General features: G+C 42.0%; 1 protein-coding gene across 4 annotated transcripts in view; it reads left to right on the top strand.

The window, feature by feature from the left end:
- Nucleotides 1-25,944, top strand: part of MYO1D (myosin ID) — a 157,848-nt gene that overhangs the window by 51,136 nt on the left and 80,768 nt on the right. For all 4 annotated transcript variants that reach the window (XM_048047785.2, XM_066981882.1, XM_048047787.2 and 1 more), the window contains exons 13-16: nt 652-726; nt 2,308-2,440; nt 11,259-11,425; nt 15,736-15,943. In XM_048047785.2, coding sequence (XP_047903742.1) covers nt 652-726; nt 2,308-2,440; nt 11,259-11,425; nt 15,736-15,943 — 583 coding nt within the window. The remainder of the gene's footprint in view (nt 1-651; nt 727-2,307; nt 2,441-11,258; nt 11,426-15,735; nt 15,944-25,944) is intronic.

The following is a 25,944-nucleotide window of genomic DNA, read 5'->3' as shown; positions in this document are numbered from 1 at the left end:
AGAGATTTTGTCCTCTTTGGATTATCTTTGAGGACAGAGTACTGTCTGTCTTGAGCCTTGGAGAAGAGATGAAATTCAGAAGTCTAACAGTAGCCTTTTGGGGGAGTATTTCCATGGTTATAGAGAGAGGAAAGTCCACAATTTCTATATTGATTTCCAATAGAGTTCCCTTGTCACTGGTTATAGCCTGTTCCTGATTTGAGACAGTGTCCCGCTAGAGGATCTTCTTTGACACCAAGAAAAGGATCGACTAGATAGGTGGCAAAGCAAAACTTAGGTCTGTAGGATTTCATACAAACACATGCTTTGAATTCAAAGGCGGAAGTCATGAGCGTAACTCTTGAATTTGGGCAATCTGCAACTCGCCCTAGTCTTGTTATATGTCCCAGCCATCATGCTCTTCATCTACATGGTGCAAACAGCTGTCTGAAAACTAATTACGTGTTGTTGCCATGCTGGAGCTGGAAAGCCGGGCAGAAAGATCCAAGTCTCAGACAGCGCTCATGCAGCACATTAGTGATAGGTTGGAAAACAGAGCTGGATTTCTGATTAGCATCTGCTGTGTCTGTAGGAGTGCGAGGATACTGATTTCACAGTGATACCAGCAGCTCTGGGAAGAACTTTGCAATTAACTGTTTCCCTTTTTTTTAGTTACTCAGTCACTGGATTTATTGACAAAAACAAGGACACTTTATTTCAAGACTTCAAGCGCCTCATGTACAACAGGTAGGAATAAAAATATTAATGAGGTGAATTTAGAATCTGATCTGTCAGAATCCTACTCTGTAAGAGTGGATGCTAGAAGAAACTAGTATTTTCACTGATGCTATCTTTACAGTGTGTGCAGTGCATTTGTTAGCTGTTGCAATAAACACATTGCTCTGACATTTGATGTTTGTATATTTACCATGATCCGAAGGCTGTTAGTTTAGTTTTAGGATAAAGTTATTATTCTGTGTATCTTGTCTTGTGTTTTATTTTTTTTTCCTTTGATTTAACCTTTAATTTAATGAAATTTGAAGTGTTTGAACCCAACTCATTGTGCAATCAAGATAACTGCACAGAGATTACCTGTGCTGTTTGTTTTGTCATTAAGAAGGTTTTCGGACCAGTTGCAGATGTGCTAATACTGATCTGTCTTTAACCATTGCTAAAGATACTGAGTAGAACTTGGTCTACAACGATATGTTGGTCCCAATTACAAGCTCCTGTTTTGAAAGAAAGACTTGGGGTGGTGGGAAAAAAGAGGAAAAAGATTTCAATCCTTTTCGTATGTGCTATGACATGACAAAATTAAACCATGTAGTCACTTGCTATAAATACTAATTAGGCAAGTAAAAGTTGCTTTTGACAAGCACATTTGAAATTTTCAAAACATATTTTTATATAAAGGTGCTCGGAAAGCTGTTCTCCTTGATGGCTGGCATTAAATGTTTTAATTCTTTTGTAATTGTGGCTTATCTCAACCTTCCAGAGACTTTGTTCAGAGGTGGAAGACAGCGTAAAGTAGCCTACAACTGCTTGGACAATTGTGTTTGCTTGGTTTAAAACCTAGTACGACTATTAACTTAGTTTACAGTCCTGTCGTGTTTACTCAGTGTACTCTTTTGAAGAGTCTTGCTGTTTGTGTTTTCAAGACTTCACATTAACTCAAAACCTGCAGAATATTTGCTGTACGGACATTTTATTAAATTTAGTCTCTGTTTTCAGTTAAATCTCTGGTAAAGACTGTTCACAAAGACCACTTATGGCATATTAAAACGTGATAGATTGGCCATTAGATTGCTGTAACTGCTTTCAGCTTTTGTCTATTCCAGATCTCTTGCCATCCATCCTGGCCATTTTATCTCACCTTCAACCCTTCAAGAAAATGTAGGCTAAAATATATGAATTAATTTATATATCAAGAATGGTGCAGAAATACAGCGTGATATCAAATATTCTGTTTTAGGGGAGGATGCTGTAGGATATGATCTTGCTCTTTTCTATCTTGATTAAATTCTTTATGTTTGTGTCAGTGAGGCAGACTCTGCTTTTGATAGATCACTTCTGCAGGATTTTTACTATCCCATTACTGCACATCTTTATCTTAAGAGGAGAATGAACTTGTCATTTTTCTGGAACATTCAGTTATAAGCTTGAACTGTATATTGTTCAAAAGCACAAGATGTTTTCTCCAAGAATGTTAAGTTGGTTTGACTTAAATGGCAAAGAGATCTGGACAAAAATGAGCAGTTGAATTTTAAATTTAATGGAACACTTATTGCCCTTCTGTTAGACTGTGCAATTAATGCAGCTGTCTTTTAGCTCTAATCCTGTGCTGAAGATGATGTGGCCTGAAGGTAAACTGAGCATCACTGAGGTAACCAAGCGACCTTTGACAGCTGCTACCCTTTTTAAGAACTCCATGATTGCACTAGTGGACAACCTGGCATCAAAGGTAAATACTTCAGTTTCAAAATTGACTCCATCTTCTGATTAGTAGGGTGTAGCTCGTCTATGGAGAGACTGTCACCTTCCTATCATTGTAATCTGTCAGAGAGCCAAGCTGATCGGTGGCAGATGAGCTTTGATTGTAGCAATGGGCAGCTGTGAAGATCTCTTGGGATAGTTAGCTGCCATCCCTGCATAAAGAAGGTGAATTTTTGTTCAGTGTGTGACCAGCGTACCCTTCACTTGTAGTAAAGCCAGTCTCTCTTGGGTAATAATTATTATATCAAATAAATAATAAAGCTCTTCTGGCAGAGTGTTCAGAGGATGTAGTTTCACGATGCAGAGATTTTCTCTTTCTGTCTTTCAATGCCAAGTGACTGCCTTGAAAACACAGACAGACCTGTGTGATTTCCTTCTTTCCTTTGCTGTGTGAGAGGCTGAGAAGTGAAACCTTTTACTTTCCACTAAAAAAAAATTAATTATTAGTAAAATATTGCTTTGGCCAGCACTTCTCTGTGTGGAGAAAGATAGGTAAGGGCATGAACTCTGAAGGAGGCTGTTTGAATGCAGCGCAGCTGGGGGACAGAATGGCATGAGCAGATCCCTCATGCAGATCAATAAGAGGAGTTTGGGTGTTCCTGCTTCTGGGTCACCTTGCTGGACTCCTGGAGGTGGTGTGGAAGGGGTACGTGGTCCACACGAGAGGAGCAGTGAGCCCACAGTAATGGTATATGTTACCTGTTAGAATAACTAAGCAATAAAGGATGATGTTCTATCTTCTTAGGAATTGTTGTAGCAAGAGAAATGTTAGTGGCCCAAGATCAGGAAGGGAAACATGTCCACAGATATGTTAAGGCTAGGAAAACCTTTATAGGAAGACAATCCTTGATAGAAGACCCAGGGAAGGGAAGAAAACTATTTCAGTTTTTTGTTGGCATGGCAGGCACATGAGTAACAAAGTCCTAATAGGTGCTATACTGGTCATAGCACTGTCATACAGTACTGGCTGGGCGCAGGAAGAGAGAGCTCTCTGTACTGGAAATATTACGAATAATAGTATGTTGGTTCATGTTTTCCAAAATTAGGAGATGAAAACATGTTTGCTCTATATTTTTAAATTCTATTTCTGGGTTGGATTTAATCTTCGGTAGTAAGGCTGCAGGAGGGTGTGCAAGTCCAACCAACAGTGATTTGAGAGGCGCTAGCTGACCTTCCCGACCAAGGAATAAAGCCCTGTAGCTTTCCCCAGTGAGCGTACGATGGAGGGCCACCAAGAAGATGCCTGTGTTAGCCCAGCCTAAGGCCAGGCAGTGCTGTAGGCAGGCACCATCAGCAGAAGGCGAGTGCTCCTACCCCACTGCTGGAGCTTTCCTGGATGGCAAATTGTACAGTGCTGGGCTGGAGAAGGTGGCTGTGACTCCGATGGAAGGGAGATGGGGCAGATTTCCTTCTCAGCCTGACTTGCCATTTACCTTAGAGCTGTAGCCAGCCATACCATGGGCTTGGATTTCTCTTTCCTCTTGGGGAGAATATTAAGAGTTAGAGACTTAGAGACAAATATTTTCTTTGCATTCTATACCTCTACTAACTTTTTATTGAGAAACATGTGTTTAAGATGATGTTTTTTGCTTATTTTCTCTTTAATAGCAATGGAGAAAATTGTCACAGTGTGTTGTATTTCCCAGAGGGTTTTGGATCCCATTAAGGGGAGGACTGTCATTAAACAGACAGTGTTTGTCAGGGCTTAACAAGGGCTCTTGCCAAGCAGCAAGAAGTCAAGGGCTGTCATAATTGTGTGGTGGTTTATGGCCAACCTTTAGCCTGATGGAGGGCTGGAACAAAGTGGGTGAAGTTTGCACTTTGGAGTTTGCTGTTTAAAAGTTTACATGGCTAATGCTCCCTGCAGAGCAGAGTTTGTAGGTACTTAAGTTTGCAAACTAAGTTATGTGTTTGGGCTTTAGCTGTTTTTAATGGAGAGCTTGGCTGTCATACATCTTGTGGGGGGGGTCGGAAGAAAATTTGGAGACTCATCCTGAGATCAAGCTTATGTTTCTTTAAAGGATGTAAATTTTGGTGTACTCCGAAAACCAGAGGCTGCTTAGATAAGGGTCTTGAAGACAATCATTGTGTACTTCCAACGGTAAAACAGAGTGCAAAGAGATGGTGCTGCTGTTTGGCTGTTATGGCCTGAGGATCTCTTCGAGGTGGCTTTCTGGGCAGTTAATACCATGTGCATGTTATTAGTGAGCTAAGAACTCTAGGCATTCAGACCATGTTCTGCTAGATGCTGGTTATGCAGTACAAATAAACGGGATACCCTGCCTCTGAGTCATTGACGGTTCGGGTACTTGTCTCAGCTCTCCTGCTGCTGCTGCTGGGGATGGTGGGCGGGTGAGCAGTTGTTGTTCCTGGGCTGGTGAAACCGCGATCTCTTTCAGGCAACGCCACTCACTGTGATTTCGGGTACCGCAGCCTCTTCCCTTGGGTCGTGTTACTCATTTTTCCCATGCTTAGCTTGGGACCAGAGTTGCGCTTCTGGGGATCAACAATGACAACTTCGGCATCCCTGACTGCGGTTTGGGCCCTGCAGGATGGTTTTTGGGAAGCCTGTGGTAACAGCTGGTGAAAACAGCTCTCTGAAAAGTGTTGCGCAAGTAGCGTTAGCTGCTGTGGCCTACAGCTGACAGAGGAATAAGGTTCCATAGGGAGAGGTAATATCAGTTCATTCTTTTCTCAACTGTTTCTCAAAAACCGAGATGAAGACAGGCTTGTTTTTTGTTGCAGTCCGGTGATTCACTAACGCTACCAGAGCGCGCGCGGTGCGGAAGCGCAGTCAGTGCTGCTTTCCTCATCCCAGCCTCACAGTCCAACTGGGCTGTTCTTGCTTGGTTAATCTTTCTCCCTAAACTAATTCAAACCATGTTTATGAGGAGTGTTTCTACAGTCCTTGAACAGATTGGCAGTCCGTTGGTACTCATTTGGCTTTCCAGAAAAGCTGCAGTGTTTTCAGCAGTGTCAACAGTATCTTTGAACCTGTCATTTGGGGTAATAGCCTCCAAAAATGCTAATTTGGTGAGCAGGAATAATAACAATAATAACAGAAGCAAATCTTAAATTCTGTAAATGCAATCAATACCTACAGGGGAGCTGGTTATTTAACTTTACTTTTAAAATTCTGTTTTGTTGGTATTCTGCTTTAACACTGGGGTCCGGTGATGAAGCAGAGTTCTGCGATCCCAGAGAGGAAGGGGCAGAAGGTACGGTGATTAGTGTCACGTCCTTCCGAAAGTGGCCTTAAAACACTGCAAGAGCTGTTCACAAATATGAACTTAACTTTAGCTTATATCTACACATTTCCCTACAAGTATGCAGTCTCAAAAACTATGGTTTTGGAGGATGCTGAGTTGAAGTGGTGGTTATCACTGCTGGTATCTTAACAATACTGTAATCCTCCAGACATACACTGAGTCTTTTGGGCAGAAACCTGTGATAGATAGAACAAAGAGCTTTTCTTATTTGTTTGTTTCTATATATATGTAATGCTCTAGCTTTATAGAGTTGCCGTGTTGCCATGTAACATTTCTCAAGCACATATTTTACTGCCCATACTGTTCTCTTGAGAATCTGGTCTTTCTGTGATGGATTGCTGTGGGTGGCTCTTCTTTTTCTTTTAAATACTGATACTGGAAGTCCTTTGGCTGACATGACTGTAAATGATGAGATTCTTTGGAACTCTCTCTGGGCATTTATCTTTTTATATTTTTTCTTTTCTTTTCTTTTTTTCCTTCTCTGTATCTCCTTTTGTCTGATTTTTTTCCTTCACCCATACCTCTCCTATCAGTTTGACAGGCTTCATCTCTAGTAAGTTATAATGTCATCACTGTGACTGATTGGACATAGAACTGACAAATTTGTACTGGATGTGTCCTATCCCTTCTTTCACCTAATGAGCTATAAACTATGGAATAGAAATCTCTCAAGGAGGAGTTTGGTTAGGGTGCAAAAACTATAAACTGAATTGTTTTCTTTTTAATACTTAAAAATCTAAAAATCGCTTCACTTCATTAAAAAAAAAAAAATCAATTGCAAATAGGCACCTAAACGGCATTCAGAACAGGAGCCTTTGTGCTTCTGTATTTCAGTTCTTCCATTTATAAAATGCAGCTCCGGGCTTGACAGCCTCATGGTGCAATAATGGGAGCTGCATAATTATCCCCCTGAAGAGCTGAAGCTGGTGGGATTGTAAGCATGGAATAATCTACTTTAGAATTTACCCTGGTAGCTGTCGTTGCTGAGAGGCTTTAATTACACTGTAATTGCACTGATAGATGATCTCCTGTCTGTACAGGAACTTCCTATTCCTGTTTTCCAAAAGGAAAGCAGCATCTTGACTTCTGCCTTTTGTATCAAATGCAGATAGAGTCACTCACTCCCCTTTGTACTGGGCTTGAAGTCATGAAGTGTAGACTTCTTGTACGGAGGTTTGTTGCATTTTCGAATGACAAAGACGTGAATGACAACCCAAGCAGACAAATCTGCAGTGGTGAAGGGGGTTTATGTAGCAATAACAAATAACTGTGAACTGGACACTATAATGTCTGTAATGAACAACTGACACCACTTCCCTTGAGGCAGAGAAGAGAGATGCATTTTTCTTGACTTCACACTCTTAATTACCGTGTTCTCAAGATGCTGCAATTCAGTGGATTGAATGTGTAATAAATATCTGTGATATCAATCTCATCAGAAAATTTATATTCATCTTGACATCAATTGCAACACAACAGTATTGAGGGCAGATGTGGCACGGCCAAGCATCGTTCTGATGTTAGCGACCCTGTTACTAACACAAGGATAGGTCTCTCTGTGTGACAGTCTGGGTGACTAACGTGTGGATGGAGAAGTGGCCCAAGCTCCGTGTATTAGCGGGAGGAGATGGGGAGAATTGCAGCCCATTCATCTTCACAATTGCAGACTTCTTCATAGCTTCTAAGTTCAGCTGTAATTCAGGAAGTTCTCTGCATATCCTGCAGTTTTCCTAAGTAGCTTATTTCCAGTTCATTAGAGGACTCGTTCTAGCAGATAAATGACCTTGTCTTTGTTTCTTGCCATACAACTGAGACCTTACAATACAGGGATTACAAATCGCAGGCTTCAGGTCCAGCAAACTCCTACTCCTCACCAGTAATAGCTGCCATGACCACATCAAACCTTCTACTTCAACACTGATTTGAAGTTCAGATGGGGTTGCTTCTACCTTCAGAGGTTGACACATGATGTCTGAGAGAGTGTGAAGAGTGCTGCTGACAGCCGTGTTCCCATGGCACAGCCGAGTTCTACAACTGAAGTAAAAATTGTCACCCACGCAGACTGCACGTTCTTAGAGCTGGTAGGAGACTGTCGAGTGAATAAAGACCCTGTAAACCTTGTTACCTTCAGTGCGGAGAGAATTTTCAGGAGAAAGCTTAAAAAGTTCATGCATAAATCTCTTAAAACTCTTTAAATTTTACCAGCACCTTTTGTTTCACTATCCTGTCCATGAGGAAAGGAGAGCAAATAGAATAGGAACAGGTTGTGTTGAATTACTGCCGCAGAAGAAAGTACTTAGTGTGGCGGTGAGCTCGGGAGAAGACCTCACACGGAACAGATCTGTCCCATGGCTGTCTGGGGGCACAGAATGCTTTGGGTTGGAAGGGACCTTAAAGATCCTGTGTATGCTCTGTCCTCAATGCTGCTTCCTTTTTTGAGCCTGCTGCTCTCTGGAGCTTTGAAAAGAAGAGCAGGATGAAGAGAGCACTGCCCTCCCAGGGGCTTGGCCAGCTATTTGGCAGCAGGGCAGTTTTCTCCACTGCATGCAGGTTTGCCTCATCTCCCCAGTACGGAAGGGAGCCAAACCAGACTGTGAAAAAGCTATCCCTGAAGCACATCACATGGAGAGGTGAAGTCAGTAGAGGAGAAGGGAGATGTAATAATCCTGAGGGTCTTTCCCAACCTAAACGATCCCACGAGTCTACAACTGGCCCACAGCAGCAACTTCACGTCCTGCTGTTTACCTGCTCGCTCCCCGTGCCCGCTCCTGGGCTTCTGCATGAAGGACAGGCAGAGCAGGGATGCTGCCAGCACACGTATGTGTGGTATGTGTGGCTGGCTTAGTTTGTGCTCCCTATCCTCAGTGCAGCTCCCCACCAGTATGTTCCTACCCCAAGGACAGTCCTACAGGAGAAAGGTGCAGCTTGGTGCTGTGTCACAAACTTAGGAAAGCAGGGAAATGTTCCAGTCCAACACCTTCCCCAAAAGATCACTGGCTTGTATCAGTTTTGAGGATACAAGGCTCTGCTTTTCCAGGGCCTCTATGTCTCAGCCTGTTCATTACTCATATTCAGCTTATTCGTATTCATTAGTGTGTGAAACCTCCATGCGCGTCAGTGCTGTGTACCTCCAATTTATGCCAGCACTAGCCAGCACTAGCACTATTCAGGGATGATCCTCTTTCTTTAACATTACTGAAGGGAAAATAGCAATTTGGGGCCATTCATGTTATCCTGAGTTTAGGAGAGTGACCTAAAATCATAGAAAACAGCTAAATCATAGACACATGATAGAAAATAGGACTAGAGGGAACCTTGGGAATGCGTGTAATTCACCTCCTGATTGAGGACACCTCTGCCTCACTCTTCTCCATGCAGATGCTTGTTCAGTCTGTTCCCCTCCAGTGATGGGGGTTCCCTTCCTTTCTGCAGGCATTCTGTTCCCATCCCTTGTTCTCCCGATGTCCAACTTGATTTTTTATATATTGTATTTAAAGCTGGTGATTTTTGTCATAAAAACAGAATATTTACTTCTTCTCTTATCTACCCTTTAGGTATATTATGTATGTAAGGTATGTTAAGTGCTGCCCATCAGGACGGTTATGTGGCTTTTCAGTCCCTGTAGACTAAAACTGTATTTTCTCTGGATCACGTTTTCTGGATTTCTGATCTTTGTTGTTCTCCTCTGAACTGACTCAGGTCCACTTGCATCTCATTTGAACTTAAGTGCCTGAAACTGAATGCAATGTTCAGATAAGTAGAAATCTGATGTATTTTTTGTCTTACAGTTTTGCCCTTTCTGTACCACTTTGTTAGAAAAGCGTGAACTTGGCTCATGTTCTACATGAACATGGAACTTTGCATTTGTCCTCATTAAATTCATCCCTTTTTTTTCCCGCACCATTTGTTAAAATTGTGAGTTCTGTCCATGCACACTGAATCTTTATATTACCTACAGGTTTAGTAAACACACTGTACTTCTTCATTCAGATCTCTATTGAAACCAGCAGGTAGTACTGGAACAGAACAGACTCTTGTGGAGAGCCCTTGGGGAAAGGGCCTGTGGTTTCTCAGAGCACAGTTTTATAGGTGGTTGTACAGCCAGATGTTTCATCAAGTCCAGGGGCAAACTGCTGAAACCCTTAATTATCAGTTGTGATTATGAAAGTTGAATTTTCTAATGTTAAGGTTTCAGAGAGGCTGCTTATCTCCCTTTATCATAATGTTAGTGTTGCTATAAACAGATTTTTTGAAAAACTCCAGTTGAGGTGCATCTTCAACACATCCTCCGAAGCACGTCTCCAGACACACTGTGACCTTCTGAGCTGAAAGAGCTGACTGGGATCCTCATCTGACTTCTCTCCTCAGCTAATGATGAGATTGCTGCGCAGGAGGCTCTGCCAGCCTGCAGAATATGCCAGTCCTTTTGCGAGGGCTACTGTAAAAATAGTATATATTGAGGTTGTAAGAATGCAATTTTACCTTGAAAAACAAGGGTGGGCACTTTGAGCTTTTATGATGCTTATTAACTGCCTTTTCTCTCCCTGTAAAGTTAGAAGTGGGATAGCAATGAAGAGGAAGAAATGAATCAACTTCAAACCCCACTGTGGTTAAAGCAGATTAGTTTTAAAGAATTACTGTCACCCTTTACTAGCGTTGCTGGTGCTAGTTATAGACTGTATTGGCCTAACTGAAAGTTGCCTTTAACCTCATAAAATATGAAAGTAAACATAAAAAAAACCCACCTTGTGGGATTGCATATGGAGCATATCTGGTGAGGGCAGGCTGACCGGCAGTGGAAGCCGTGCAGCCTTGTGGGACCCTCACCTGAGCTGGCTTGAGTCAGCCCAGCCAGCACAAGGCAGGAGTGGATGGAGCAGTGCCCCCGTGTCCTGTTTGCTGTTGTCTGCCCTGTGCAGCTCCAGGGTGGTGCAGAGAGAAGAATGTGCATGCTGCTGGCTCGCGTTGGTGCTGTGATGTGCTTGTGATGCTGAACCAGCCTGAAGGGAACCAGTTTTTGCCCTGCACAGAGCAGTGTTCAGTGACTGCCATCATTCAAGCATGTTGCTACAAGCTTTGTAGGAGTTGCATGAAGCATAGTTTAAAAATTGTAGAGTAATCCATGCTGCTTTTATATGTTGGTATTGGAAAAGCCTTATCTGACTATCAGGACAATGAATGATACCGTTTGCTGTATTGTTTGTGAAGACGGGTTTTGTTATCATCAAAGTCTGTAGAGAAGAAGGATGTGAAACTGGTTCTGACATATAGCAAAGGACAATAGAGCTCGAATGAGTAACACAGTCCTGTAACAGATCTTGTTGCAGTGTGCTAAGGGGAGGAACATGTTGTGTGCCACTTGTCATTTCTGTTCTAACCTCGTAATTCCTGTTAAACAACCAAACCTCATTCAGATGAGTACGGTGGACTGACGTTTTAAGGTTTTCATGTAGAAGCTGTTTTATTTTTATAGACTCTTTCTTTCTGAATGAAACTCGGTTTGATTTGTCCCATTAGGAACCCTATTATGTCCGTTGCATTAAGCCCAACGATAAGAAGTCACCACAGCTTTTTGACGAGGAACGTTGCAGGCATCAGGTTGAATACCTTGGCCTTCTGGAAAACGTGAGAGTGCGCCGAGCAGGATTTGCCTACCGCCAAACATACGAGAAGTTTCTGCACAGGTAAGGAGGGTGCTGGCAAGCGACTCGCTTCAGCTCATTGCAAGACAGCTCGGGTGCTGGACCTATTTGGCTGTCTCCCCATGAGTGGACAGTAAGTCTCAAGTCCTCTGGGCTTGTGATCCTCACTTCTGAGCACATGGGGTGGTAGTGTGTGTTTGTTTTAATATCTGACATTGGATACAATAAAACACAGGTCTAACAAGGACACTGGATGCTGTCTCATTTTGTGGCAGCAGATCTGTTTAGAGGTGTGTACTTGGCACTCAGGCTCAGCTTCCTCGTGCTAAAATTCATTTGCTGTATTAGTCTCTTCAGAAGGAATGTGTAATGAGGTTCTTCCCCAGAGCATAACCCTAAACCCAGAACTAATTAACTTCTGTTTTCTCTCTGAATATTGTCTAATTGTTGCAGTGAAAGAGACAGACGTTGTGTTTCTTGGGAAGTGCTTAATGGTGCACAGTGACATTATGCATGTGCAGGAGGAAACCTCTGGACTTAAAAACTGGAAGTCTGAAAAACAGATAATAACATGACCACATTAAAACATGTTTTGATACTCCTTGGCCTCTTTATTCCTAACAGACTTGTGACAAATGAAATGTTTTAGATTGTAATTTGTCTTATAGCTTCATTAAATTAATACGGGTACTAAGGATCCATCCTCTTAAGATATTGAATTGTTTTTTACTTTTGTTGAATTAAGTGAGGAAAAGTCCCTGAGAGAAGGAAAAAAGAAAAAAAAAAGAAAAACTAGACAGGTGGGATGTTGCATGTTGGAAACAAAGTGCTCTTGAAAGATCTTTTGCTATTCACAGTGGAGATTTGCCTGGGCGTTTCACGATACCTGACGTAGAACGAAAGGGCATGGCTTATCAAACACAGCCTGCAGTCTTGTTTATCAGTTCTCTTAAACATTATGCAGTGGTTAGTGCTTGCTTCTGCCCTCACGTGTAGAATTTATTACAATTTACTCTTTAGATTTGTGTAATGACTATTAATATAAACAGCTGCTTTGCTTTTAAAGAACGTTTGATGAGCTCCTGTAAGCTTAAAACCAGAAGTGCTGTTTACAGCCAGTAAACCAAATTAGCACATGGCAACTGGTACAGCTTTCAGGCCACTGCAACATTTGTTCTGCTGAACCCTGGAGTAGGATTAAACATCTAAAGCATAAGATATCAGACATTGTATTTGCATACCACAGTATTGCTCTGAGTCCAGTCTACATTGACTTTTCTAAATTTAAAAAACAAAAAACAACAACAACAAAAAAGCCTTCTGGCCTGGATGTAGTTTTTGTTTTGCTTTTGTTGAGGCAAAATTCTTTGTTCCTTCTTTTTGAGTGAGACTTGCCCCTCTTAAAAGGGCTAGGGGATATGACTTGTGTACAAGCTGCACATTTTTGGAATGGCTTTTGAACAGGGATCGCAAGGGATTTCTGTTCCTTTCCTTTTTAACAGACTTACCGGGAGACAGAGCATGGGGGAGACTCCAAGCCCTTTAGCTCTGATTTCTTGCCCTGCAAGTGGGGCTCGTTTGAAGACAGATCTAGAGTAAGAGGAGATTTTAGGGCATAACATAGTCATCTGTTTGCCTACATTTATAAAAGTTCAGTCCTACAAATCTTGAAGTTTTCGCGTTTTATGAGCCCAAAACAATACCTATGTTATGTTTTGCTGATTCCTCTGAGAGGGGACAGGAGATACAGATAGATACATCTGCATGTGTGTGTCTATTGATATATATGTATGTATGTACATGTATATAAAAAAAATATTAAAAACTTTCCTTTTCATAATAAAAGTGTGTGTTGCTATTTAGCTCTAAAATACCATAAGGTAGCTGATACTACCAGAAGGAAATGACGTGAAGCACAACTGAGACCATTAAAGAACGTCCTTCCCAACATTTCCTTGAAATTAAGAGAATTCTTAGTTGAGCTCTGTGCAAACTAGTCTGCCCCTGCCAATTTGTAGAAAGTAAGATCTCCATATTTTTTGGCTGCACCAAGAGATGTGCTGTCACTTGGTAACTGCATCTAATTGTGTGAAATGCACACCAGGACCACCTGTCTTAAACAGCAGTGATATTTTTTTTTTTTTTGCTTTAGTCTATATTTATTGTCAAAAAATGCTGAGTGGGTTTCAGAATGGGGTTTGTGTGGGGTAGGGGAAGAATCTGTGGGCATGGCTACACGCGAGTGCAGCCCAGCACTCGGACCATTAAGGCATCCACGTGCCTGCTTGCCGGCAGTGTTACACATAGCGTGAAAACAACACCCAGATATCCATCAGCTGCACAGTGGTGGGAGAAGAGAATGACCCTGCTTCACGTACAGACTAAATATGTTTCAGCAAAGCTTTGTATTCGAGTGGCTCACAAACATCTTGTTTTTAGGAGAGCTGCGTGTGAATCCTAAACTCTAGTAGCAGCCTTGTGCGTGCCGTGCCGGCTGTTTCTGCAGCTAAGCAGGGAAGGAGAAATGGATGTTTACTGTAAAAGTAACCTTGAAAGCTGTCAAGATCTTTAGGCATAAGGAGAGGGGAAGGGTTGTGGTGTCAGTGAGCAGCTTTATTCTGGGTTCTGCCTCGCTATAATTAGCAGCGAGGTCGGGACTTTGCCTTGCCGCGGCAGCCAGGCCGCGCTGAGGGGAAGAGGCTGGCGGCGCTGCGCAGGCCTGGCAGGAACAAAAGCGCCTCGCTGAACTCCACCGCAGGTCCCCCCGCTCACGGTCCCGTTGTCTTGGGATGTCTTTAAATGAGACAGCCCTATTTTTGTTGTGAAGTAGGAAGAGAATTTATTTTTTTTCCTTTGGCTGGGCATGTTTCCAGTTCCCTGACATCTCTCCCTGCTTCTTCTGGCCCCATCAGCTGAGCAGACCTGTTTAGTAAAGTGTGGGTTAGCAGTGCCATCCCGATTGTCTTTTTTTTCTTTTTTTTTCCTAATGCAAGTGTTTTGAGGTGGAAGATTTTCCCAGTGAATTAATTATTGTAGGAATGTTGTCCTGATGAGAACAGGAAAGAGAAACCAGTGTGAAATATTTATGTCCTGTGTACACGTGCTTTTGAGAGAGGGAATGCTTTTGCCAGCCAAGTATAAACGCAGAATCTTCTGTTGTGAGTCTGAGGTTTTTTATATGCCTGTTTTATTTATCAATGATCTCTGTTCTGTGTGCTGCAGCCCTCACGCTGATAGCGTGCCCTGCTTAGATGCTGTGCACACCTCCATTTTTTCCCCTCTTCAAAAGCTTATTCAGAAAGGCTAATTTGATGAATGAAAGCGACGGTGTGGTATTTCCATTCAGGCTTATTTTAGTCCGTTTAGCAAGTCCTTTAGTGCACCCAGCCCCCTTGTAAAAAGGTTTGTTGTTGGGGCCGTTTAAGAGTAGCTGAGAATTCTGAATGTCTAAGATATTGAGATTGATGGCTGACTTGCATCATGGGCTTTTAAATAGAGAAGTGGTTAAGATTGCTGCATGCATGTTTTATTTAGGACATGAATGTGGGTAATATAACAGTGAAAATGTCTATTGCATTTTTGATTATGTCCATAAATTATATGCAGAAAATTCATTGTTGCTTTTTACAAATGTCTGTTCACACAATCAGCACTTTGCAAGGATAGTAAATCTTACAAAGCGCAGGTATTTTGAAATTATTTTTGTATTTGATTCATGGTTGTCTTAGTTCCAATCTGCATTCTCTCTCTTATTGTGAAAAGGGGTTTGGGAAGGAAGGACTAGAGTGAGTGGTTGAACAGTGATTACAGGCAGTAGTGTTGTTTGCACAAACCGTGGCAGTCAACTGTCTGCTGCTTTGGTAAATAATGAAGTGTGTTAGAAATGGCTACAAAAATGAACAGGAACATTATTTGCAGAATTTTAAAATCTAGGTTGTCTGACTGAGTAGTTGATTACAGTTGGTTTCTGATGTAGAATGTGAGCAAACCAAAGCTTTTCTTCCTTGAAAATTAATAATTAAAAAAAAAAAAAGTCAAATGCAGAGGGTGTGAGTAATGGAACTGCCAAATCTTCAGGAAGACAGTGGTGAGGTTTGTCGTGTCTCATCAGTTCTGTGTTGATGAAGTGAGCTCCTCGCAATAATTTCAATGGCTCAAAATCATACCTCTTACATTCCCTTTCCATGTACTTTGGGTTTTGAGGGTCACATCTCTTACACAAAATGTCTGAAGCTCTTCTACCTCTAATCAAATAATTTTATTGGAATTATTTCTAAAATATGCTGAAGGTCGGCCTTTTTGAGAACATAGATGGCAAGCGTACATTTGTAAATTGTACCTTGTAATTCCAGGTACAAGATGATCTCAGAATTCACTTGGCCAAACCATGACCTCCCTTCAGACAAAGATGCTGTGAAGAAGCTCATAGAGAGTCATGGATTTCAGCATGACGTTGCTTATGGGAAGACCAAGATATTTATCCGTACACCTCGAACACTGTTCACCTTGGAGGAACTGCATGCCAAGATGCTCGTGAGGATTGTCCTCTTCCTGCAGAAGGTAAAGCTTAGTTTTACTGCATTAAAAAACTCAATTCACCTTCCTTAAAACACCTTTGCTTCCCTTGCAAGTGAGCTCACAAAAGTGACAAGTCTGTACAAATTGTAGAATGCCGCAGTTTGAATACTGCTTTTTTTTTTTTTTTTGTAAAGCTCTTTCAGTAATACTGTGTAGCTGCATTAAAATCTTGTTGTGGTATGATACACTGTGATCAGGAGAACTGGTAACATTGTTGGATACTGTTTAAAAAAAAAGAACTAACTTTTTACTCAGTAAAAGTAGGCTGCTTAGACACTTAAAGGAACTTTTGTGGATAAATGTTGAGGAATGTTACATAAAGGATGTTGAAACAGGTTTATGTGCATAAAAGTTTATTAGTGGATCCATAGCTGATGGCATACATCAGCTCTAATGATAAAACTTACAGGGGTGGAGAAAAGCAGGGAGAGGGAGAGGAAGAAAAAGGACAGGGAAAACTCTCCCCAGTGGCCAGGTAGGAAGAGAAGTGACAGGATTCCCAAATGAGCGTCCTCTGTCAGTGTCCTTGTAGCACATGGTCCCTTATCATATTTTTCCCGTAATAATTACATATTTTTCATCAGGACCAGCTCAAACTTCCTATTGTTTTTTTCTGACAATCATGTTACTGCTAACTGAGCAGAAAATGATCAGGGCAGATGCTCATGCATATTGGTTTTTTAAGCTTTGTGCATACATGTCATTGAGTCTCCCAGTGTAAATCAAAAAATATAGCCAAGGGATAGAAACTGAGGGGAAAAGGACTGATTCGTACATTGGTGGCAATTTCTTCCCATGAGAACCTGCTATAACAGCAATATTGGGGTTTGCAGATGCAAGCCCAGAGAATTACATCACAAGAACAAGGGAAACATTTGCTGCAGAGGCTCTGGAAAACACTGCCCCAGCAGCTTGGGTGAAAGGGTAGCAGGGTGAAAGTCAGTCTACAGAATTGCTAACAGAAGGCCCTTAGCATTACAAAGGGTAAGACACCTAAGGCACTGTGCAAGACGACCTCTGCATGTTTCTCCCTCCTCTGAACGTGGGATTGAGCTCAGGCTCTTTCTGGCATTACCCTTAGGATAAATAATTTTACATTCTGTGACTGCAGGGCAAACGCATTTTCAGACTTTGCTTATGAAGATATTCTTTTAAACAATGGGAATTGTTGTGACTTGGCAAACTCCTGAATCATTTAGGTGGTTTTTGGGTCCACAACACATTGAAGCTGACTTTGTAACCTCAAAAGCAACATACGCTGGAGGGGGAAATAAGTACAAGAGCTGGTTTTAGTACTTACTCAAAACTGTGTTCTGTACGAGTGTGATCCGTCTGGCAAAAGAGCAATGATTGCTGACTTCTATAGCCACAGAGATGGTAGAAATGACTTTGTTCTAGCTAACAGGGGTTGCTGGTAAGCTCACGGTTTTAACATGTTTCTTAAATGCCTTCTGAAACCCCTTTTGCCTGTCAGAAATAGAAACTGCTGATAGACGGGCATAAAAACTTCTCACAGAAAAAACCTGCTCTAAAGCTATGCAGTTAAGTTTGCACAGACTTTCTAAACCTGATGGGCTGTGTCACTTTTGGTAAAGAGTAAGACTCTGAAGGTAAAAAGTTATCACCTACAGTCTCTAATAGTTTTGTGAAACTCTCAGGTTTGTTGCGTTAACAATGTGCTTGTTCTGATATACCTTCTGGAAGGCAAAACAGGTCGACCAGTATGAAGGAGAAAATTGTAAGTCCTGGGTTGCATCTGTGTTGGTATTTGTTGTGCCAGATTGCATGGTGTATCTTCAGTAAGGAATTTTGTAAGTTTTGTATATGTATATGTGATTAGTTTTTCTGGAAATGCAAAGTTCAGACTGCTTAAATAACAAGGGACCTGCCTGCTTCTGAGCTTTGTGAGTCAGTGTTTTGTTTCCTTTTTTTTTTTTTAAGCAGTGTTCTCCTTGCCCTGCTGATGAGCTTCACAACAGCTTTCTTGGACTGCTCGTCATGTTCTTCCAGGTGTCTTTCCTTGAAAAGGCAGCACACTTTTTCTTGCTTTCCTTTTGGAGTGAAATGGGGCTGATCTGTGTGACCTTTAAGCCCTTTTCATACACCTCTGTTAGATTTTTCTGGATTGTTTGACTGCTCTTCGGCTGTGCTCACTGTGGTTTCTTGGGAGGAGTTCCCCTGTCTGCAGCTGCTTTTGCAAGCACATTGGTGTTATTTGGAGCATTCAGTGAGTTCTCTGGGTCATGCCACTGATCTGGAGTCTGTCTTTCTTCCCATGGTGATATGAGGCAGGCTAATGTCTTTCTTGTTGAATAAAGCTGCAGGGGGGACACCTTGCTCCCAAGTGACCTGAGTTTTCATACTAAACATCTGAGGAATTGAGAGGTGACCTTTTTTGAAATTGAAAGATGCAGTTACTGAAGAATAATTTAAAAGACCAATCTGTGCTGTGAAACAGATGATGTCTCACTGCAAGGTGAGCCCTGAAGCTCTGCCTTCAGATAAAATCTGCTGAACAGCAAGAGGCGCAGTTTTGACAGCAACATGTCTGGTTTTGTGCGTTTTGTGTTTTCTCTAGGTGCAAACTTCAATGCTATCTATATAGTCTGGGCTGTCATCTGGCTGGCTTCAGCAACTTTGGAGGGCTAAAGATTTCTAGGAGGTAAATACCCCATGAGGAGTAATGGGTCAGCTCTGGCTCGGTGAGAGATTTTGCTGTAGTGGTGTTGTATAGCATCAGGCATGCTGGTTATGTATAGCAGAACTGTAGCGCTTCTGGGTTTTCTCTTGTTGGGACAATCAACAGAGTGACAAAAGGTAAATTCCTGGTGGACGTTGACCAATGGCCCACAATCCTTCCTCCCCTTCTTTTTCCTCTCCCTGAGTACAGCAGGACTAAGACAAGACTCTCTATGGAGGTATATTTCTGTTCTGCCCAAAATACTGGAATAGGACAGGTGGAGTCACCATCTTGTTTTTTTCTCTAGTGAGATTCTAATTTGCCCAGTGAAGATTTGCAGGGAAAAGATAGGGTCCTTCTGAAGTGCTAAAAGTACTGAAAAGTTTGTACTGAAAAGAAAACTGGAGGTCCGTAGCTCCTTTCTGCAGCTTAAACCTGCTGTGGTTCACCTGTCTTTCTGCTTACGCTTCCTGGATGTTCTTCAACCATGTGGTAAAGTGCTTGCGCAGTGATGGAGAGCTGTTTAGAGTCCTGGAGCTTGAAACTAAAGACAAGAATCTCCAATGAAATCAGTAATAGCTTGCTCAGCAGCTCATCCACAAAAGAGCAGGTGTTGGGTTGATGTTTATAGGAATGTAATGGTACAGTGTTAAATCTGGCTGGAAAATGATCTTTTTCATTTTCTGTATTTGTCTTATTGTTAGATTTCATTCTCTGCTCTATCAAATCACTCTTGTTATTGCAACAGCCGTGTTCTGCTACCAGTAGATGGGGCAGTTGCAGACTGGCAGTGCTGAAAAAGGAGCAATCAACACAATAACAAACAAAATCTGAGGATTTTAAGAGGCCTTCCTGATGCTCTGAAAACATCAAGGCAATCTTGCCTGTATCTTCGTTTTTTGTTTGCAACTTGCTTTCAGTGGTTCATGAAAAACTCACACAAAAATTTAATTCTTGATGTTTTTTTCCCTACTTTATTTTTGCCTATAAGCATCAAAGGCTGAGTAAGGCAAGCTGTGATAATTCTGAGAATCACAAGATTAAATCTGAAAAGAAAGAAAGAGATGAACTTGATTAAAAATATGCATAGAGTTTTCTGTTGTGTTGGAGCTACTCAAATTTGAATTTAGCAAAGGAAAAGACAACTGTAGCTAAAATGTGGTGTTGTGACAATAAGCACTTGTGTGATAAAAGCTGAGGGGAAATGTAAGGCGTAGCTTTAAAAGCGGCCGATCACAGGCTGGGGTCCAATAACATTTTTCTTTGCATAGGAAGGATTTTAAATGAAAGAAGAATCTGCTGATAGCAATTCTGTTTCTTGGTTGTTTTAAATGTACATCTTCATTTCTAATTATATATATTATGTGGTTTATTGCTCTCATATAAAACCTAAGGCTTTCAGAAAGATTCTGTAATTATCTTAAGAGCTTCATCATGTAAGTAACCCTTAACCCTTAAAATAATGCTAGTTCCTTTGTTTAATAATGATAAGAATTTGCTTCTTATGAGTTTGGTTAAATTGAATTAAAACAGCCTTCCAGTTTAAGTAGATAATTTTGCTTTCTTTTGTTGTATGTCTTCTGAATGTCTTCTCCTTAAGCTTTATCTTTAACTCCCCTTTTTCTTCTGTAATAAAATGTTAGTGGGATTCCAGGCTATAATTTTATTTCAGGCCAAGTCAGGAAGCAGATGTGATGTGATTTAGCTGTGGCAACTTGCTGGCTCCAGCAGATTTTAGCGAGTGAGAGCAGTCCGGTATCAGAAAACCCATATGGCAGGAGAGTCATTGCTGTCCGAGTCAACTTGGATGGTCATTTTAGAAGCACTAGGTGCAAACATCAATTCTTTTTATGTGGCGCATTTGAGTTTATTTACTATACCTGTGGTCTTGCCATCTATGATTGTCTTCATGAATGCAAATGGGGCAGCTTTAATGTTAATAATGAAAATATAAAATAAAAAAAAAAAAGCTGCCATAAAACTCGGTTGCTTTTCTGCCCTTGGAAACGTTCCCACATATTCATTAGCTTTGTAAAACAGTGCTTTGTTCAAGAAGAGAGCCCAGCCAGCCAGCACGTGCAGTATGCAAAGATGATGTATCTTGTCAATATAATTTAGTGCACTATTTCGGTGTAATTTTATCAGGCCAGTACAGCTGCATATGATAATCACTTCACTAAATCTTTACTGCTTAATGCAGAGGAAGCGAGAATTGTTCCTGCGCTACAGCCCAGCACCTACCCGGACACAAATCCTTGTGCACGGCCGCCCTCTTGAAGCAGGAGGAAAACGCAGCTGGCAGGAGGCTCCTGGCTCTGCTGCGTGCCGAGGATGTGAGCACGCCGGGGAGGCCGTGCAGCGGGACAGCCGCATCGCTACGGACACCCCCAGCCCCATCCCTGCAGCTCCCATCGGTGCGGAGCAGCAGGAAGGAGCCGTGGCTGATTTGCTGGAATTTAGTGTCACACCTTCCCTTTCTTCTCCATCCCCATGAGTCCTTGAAGCACAGTTTGCTAGGAAACGTTAACCACAAAGGGAAGCTTTCACTCGACAAAGAAGGCATTTTCACGTCAGATTATGGATCAGCAGGGGTAATCTGATGAGGGCTTCTGTGCAGTGACCCAAATAAAAGGTGATGTAGCGCATTTGCCATCCAGACTCAGCATTTACCATCTTGAGGGAAAGTGTGAGTGAAGTTTTGAATGTAAGTGGAAATAGGTATATACCTGTGGATTTGTGCCGTGGTTGGGGACTTTGATCTAGAGAGGCTTTGGCAGGGAGAAGCTGTGAAAGGAGATGCTCTATCTGCGTCCAGAGGAGGAGCACACGGGTGCTGTGAAGGACCAAGATGAAGGACTGGGTGTCTCTGCTGTGCTGACAGTGCCATGTGCCAGTACGGCCAAGCTGATCCGACCGCTTCTCCCATGCTCTGCGCCTCCCTCACACTACGTCGCTTGTCTGCAACCAGTGGATGCATGGAGGCATCTCAGACTCAAAAAAATAGAACAAAGCAAAACAAAAAAAAAAAAATCACAAAAACAAAGTGAAAAAGAAAACCCCACCCCCCCCCCCCCAAAAAAAAAACACACACAAAAAAATGTCAAGGGACTGTTTTCTGTCAGTTGTTGAGCTCCATAACCAGCTCACTGTCCTTCAGATGAACATCTGTGCTGGCAAAAAATGAGGTCAGGGGCATGCCTGCTGGGGAAAGCAGAGAGGGGAAGAGTTACAGGATCCTACCCTGTCAGCAGCAGGTGCAGTGGGGCACCTGAATACTTGCTTACCATCTCTTTCCTTGCCCAGGAAATGCTGTGAAAAAAACCTGCTTTAATCTAAATAAATGTAAATATCCATTTATTGTTTAGCAAGGGAGAAGAAGAGAGGATATTGGGTATGTGCATCAGTATTTAAAAATACGGCCCAGCAACATATGGATCATTGGGCAGCTGCCTAAGCTTTGAGACCTTGAGCTTCATGGCTGCTAGGGTCACCATACAACTTGCAAATTTCCCTGCATGGGGCGGGGGGGAGTAAAATAAAAAATAAATAAATAAAAAGCCTTCCCTGAGTGTATTGCCAGCATCACAGAGAACACATTGGTGAGTGCACGAACTGCTTCAGTGAGCTTAACGAGAAGCACAGCGCCCAGCTGCAGAGCAGGTAGCTGCGCCATTCTGTAAACCCTTGATCTTGGTCTTCTGCTGTGTGCAGCGCTGCTTGTATGTTCTCCTAAAGGACTGCTAATGACTGCTGCAAAGCCAGCTGCAGTCTGCACTTAGGTGTGAATGCTTCCGACTGCTGCCTCCAGCATGCTTTTTCGGGTTTTACTTTACCGCGTCAGGAGGACTTTAAGAAAGATCTTGATTGCAATGATGGATCAGAGGAGGTGGGGGATGCTGGCTCTCTGTGGCCCTCTGGAATACCAGTCTCACTCAGACGGGGCTTTTTCTTTCCTTTTAAATGAATTTCTTCGAGCAAACACCTCTGCAGTCCTTTGTTTATTAAGCAAATATATTATGGTCCCGATCTTGCAAATTGAGCATTTCACTTTCTAACCCTGCCCTTTCGTGGTTTTTCGTTGTTGTTTTTTTTTTCCTTTTTTTTTCTTTTTTCATGCTCATTTATGTATATCACAAATTTGGAAGAGCAGGTTCTGCAGCCATTGCCACTGATGCTTCCGTGTTGTTTTCATGGAAGGGAGTCATTTTCTGTTGTGCCTCAACTTTTTATTTTTGACAAGGTGCTGATCTGCACCTCAACGTGTCTTTAAGCCTTGTTTGAACTATAAAAATAGTGCCAGTGTGGTGTACTTGATTAAAGTGCAAGCAAGCCCAAATAGCATTTAGTAAACTGAACTTAGAAAATATCTTAATTTAACAGTAGTAAAAATACCGGTATCATGTGAACTGTGCCTGTAATAAGGTAAAGATGCACAATTTCTGTGTATATCTTCTTCCCTAATAGGACACTGCAGTATAAATCACGGTCTGTCTGAGGGAGTTTACTGCATTTTCATGGGGATAGGTGGTGAGCTATTCACATTGGTTATGGGACTTTGGGGCAAAAATGAGCATATGGTGATTGAGCTGTGTTTACTGAAGTGTTTCTGGAATTATTCTTTTCACCACGATTAATACTGTCCTCCCTAGCAGAGATGCATGTTTTAATGGCATTCCTGTCCTTTAGACAAAGGTAAGTCAAATTTGCTAGGTCTGTATGGCTCCATTTTGCCTGTGTCTGCTCTTTGTTCTGGGAAGGCTTGTTAACAGAGCAGTGCTGTAACAACCTCAGAAACATAGACAGAGCATAATTCTCAGCCGCTTCACTAAATAGATGTAGGTTTTAAACCGTAGCAGCTGCTGTGTGGCATCAGAGTGAAAGTCCCTCTGGAGTACAGTCATGTCTCCAAGAGGGACTGCGAGCAGATGCCTCGGGAGGACAGTATCCGGGCTATAGTGTTTGTTGTACCTCTCCTTAATGCTTTCCCACTACTTTCAGCCATTTGGACTTGGAATGACCTAAGCTGAATGCGTTTGCTTTGAATTTAATAACACACAGTGGATTTCTCTTCCCTGAACTTGTCATCAAACAAGTGCCACCAGCTTTTGGGTTTTGTAGTTGTCTTTGGCAAGCTCAGCTAACCATCGCATGGGGAGAGCTGTCTTGCTTTCTTCTGGTCCTTGCATCTCACAGTTTCACTGCATATCCACTAACTGCTGCACTGATGGGGTGAGTGAATAGCTTGTCCCGTGGTCCTGTGCACATCTGTTACATCCCCTCAGTCATCTTTTCCCACAGAAAGGTGTTCTAACTTAACTTCTCCATGTTTAGAGGTTCTGTGCTTTTGGCTGCTCCTGAAGTTCTTACCCCCAAAAAATCATGAAAAGTCATTAAATGACCTCTATTTTGCTATCATCAGTGTGAAAAACTCTACCTTGAAGGGACAAGAGAAGGTTGCTGCTGTCATCTAATGACAGCAACATTTTCCTGGTGATTGCAAGCTTCTGTGCTTCACTGACACAGGAGCTTTGGCAGTTTTTGTTCTTAGAAAAGATCTCTGCTCTCCCAACATTTTCCTTCCCTGGTCACTACCAGAGGCAGGAGAGCACAAGTAAGGAGTAACAGGGTGTGCTTTGTCACCACGGCAGGACCACTGCAAAGGACACCAGGTGGACACAGCAAGCCCTTACAAGTAGAATGGCAAGGAGGCTTCTGGAAGCTTTCAGGCTGAAGAACCACCACAGCCTGGGGTTCAGGCTGGGCCTGGAAGGAAGGTGGGCACAGCAGCGTGGCATTTGCTGGAGTCGTTGCTGAGCAGCATTGCTGAGCTGCAAAAGAAACCCAAACCTGCTGTCAGTGCTCCTTGTTTCATCTGTATGCATGTCTCACATGTGCTACTTGCTTATAACGCTGTTCCTTTGATATTTTTTATATTTATTGCTGGACACAGTCCTGTTAGTACAATCTAATTAATCTGAGTGTGACCCTTCTCTCTTTTCTACCTAGTGGGATATTGTTTCTATTAAGCGGTGCAATAGAATGAGCATTGTTCAGCTGACTCATGTGAAAAGAGAAAATAGCATTTAGTAAATTAAGCAGCTCTTCCCACTTGCTGTTTATATGCTCTGTAATGTGATCTATGAGAATGGGGAGGCTTTGATTTAAAAACATTTGCCTCAAACCTCCTATGGGATCTGAATTTACTTGCATCGTGAAAATGCAGATCACAAATTGTGGTGCGCGCAAGTACCCGGTGGGTGCTGGGTGTGTATATTAGCCATTCCATCATATCTGTGCTCTGCAAGGAGATGACCCCTTTCAAAAGCAATCAGGAATAGTATAATTAAAGCTTGCTTCTGATTTGAGCATTTATTCAAACTGCCATGCCTCAGAGGACCTTGTGGCAGAACTGCATGCAGGGTCTGTGCTGCACTATTGACTTAAATATTTAATAACCTTTCCTGTTTGAGATCCTTTAAAGCTGTGCAGAAAGGTTCGTGTCTGTGTGAATTTCTAGCTAGGTTTTGTTTTATTCTTTTCAGTTTGGATGCCTGGAGGGCAGCTTGTGCTAGGGCAGCATGAAATATTGATCACGAAACAGTTCAGGCTAGTGCGAAGGAGGCCCAGTGGGAGGAGGTGTGCTGTGTTACAGCAAGCATGAAATAGTTTTCCAAGGTTTAGTTAGTTGCAACACTGCTCCAAAATATAACACCAGTGTTTAATTTAGACAAGCTTGGTTTAGTTTCTGAATTCTGGGCATTTATTTGGTTGCTCGTGTGTTTAGATTGAATGCTGTGTGTTTTTTTTCCTATATTTGCAGAGATGGCAGCGCCTAGGTCAAATCTAGATTATCCTTCTTTCCATGGAAGAACTATAAGTGAGGCATTCTCAGCATTCTGGACGCACCCTGTCTGGTCTGATGGTTTTTCCTGTGCTCTGCATGGCCTATTTGATTGTTTTCTTTCTTTTTTTTTTTTTAATGGAAAATTCTGAGCCTGGAAGCAGTCTGCAATCTGCAGATGAGCCTATCATACTTGGTTTGATGCATCATTTTTTCTGCTAAGATGATGGTCTTAATCTGTAGTAGCTTTATTTAATCTTAGAAACTTTGGTGTAAATGCAGGAAGTTTATAAGCTGCTTTTAAAGGTATGTCCAGATCTCCTTTTTCATTCATTTTAATTTTATTAAATTTTAATCAAAACCATGTGAATTAAACATACTTCAGAAATGACTTCAGCACTTCCCATAAGATAAGATACAACTCTTGGTTTGGATGAATGCTCAGTTTCTTTTTGTGCAAGT

This window comes from Anser cygnoides, chromosome 22 (genome assembly GCF_040182565.1).
Source record: "Anser cygnoides isolate HZ-2024a breed goose chromosome 22, Taihu_goose_T2T_genome, whole genome shotgun sequence".
NCBI classification, from domain to species: Eukaryota; Metazoa; Chordata; class Aves; order Anseriformes; family Anatidae; genus Anser; species Anser cygnoides.
This window is presented reverse-complemented; position numbering and strand designations above follow the sequence as displayed.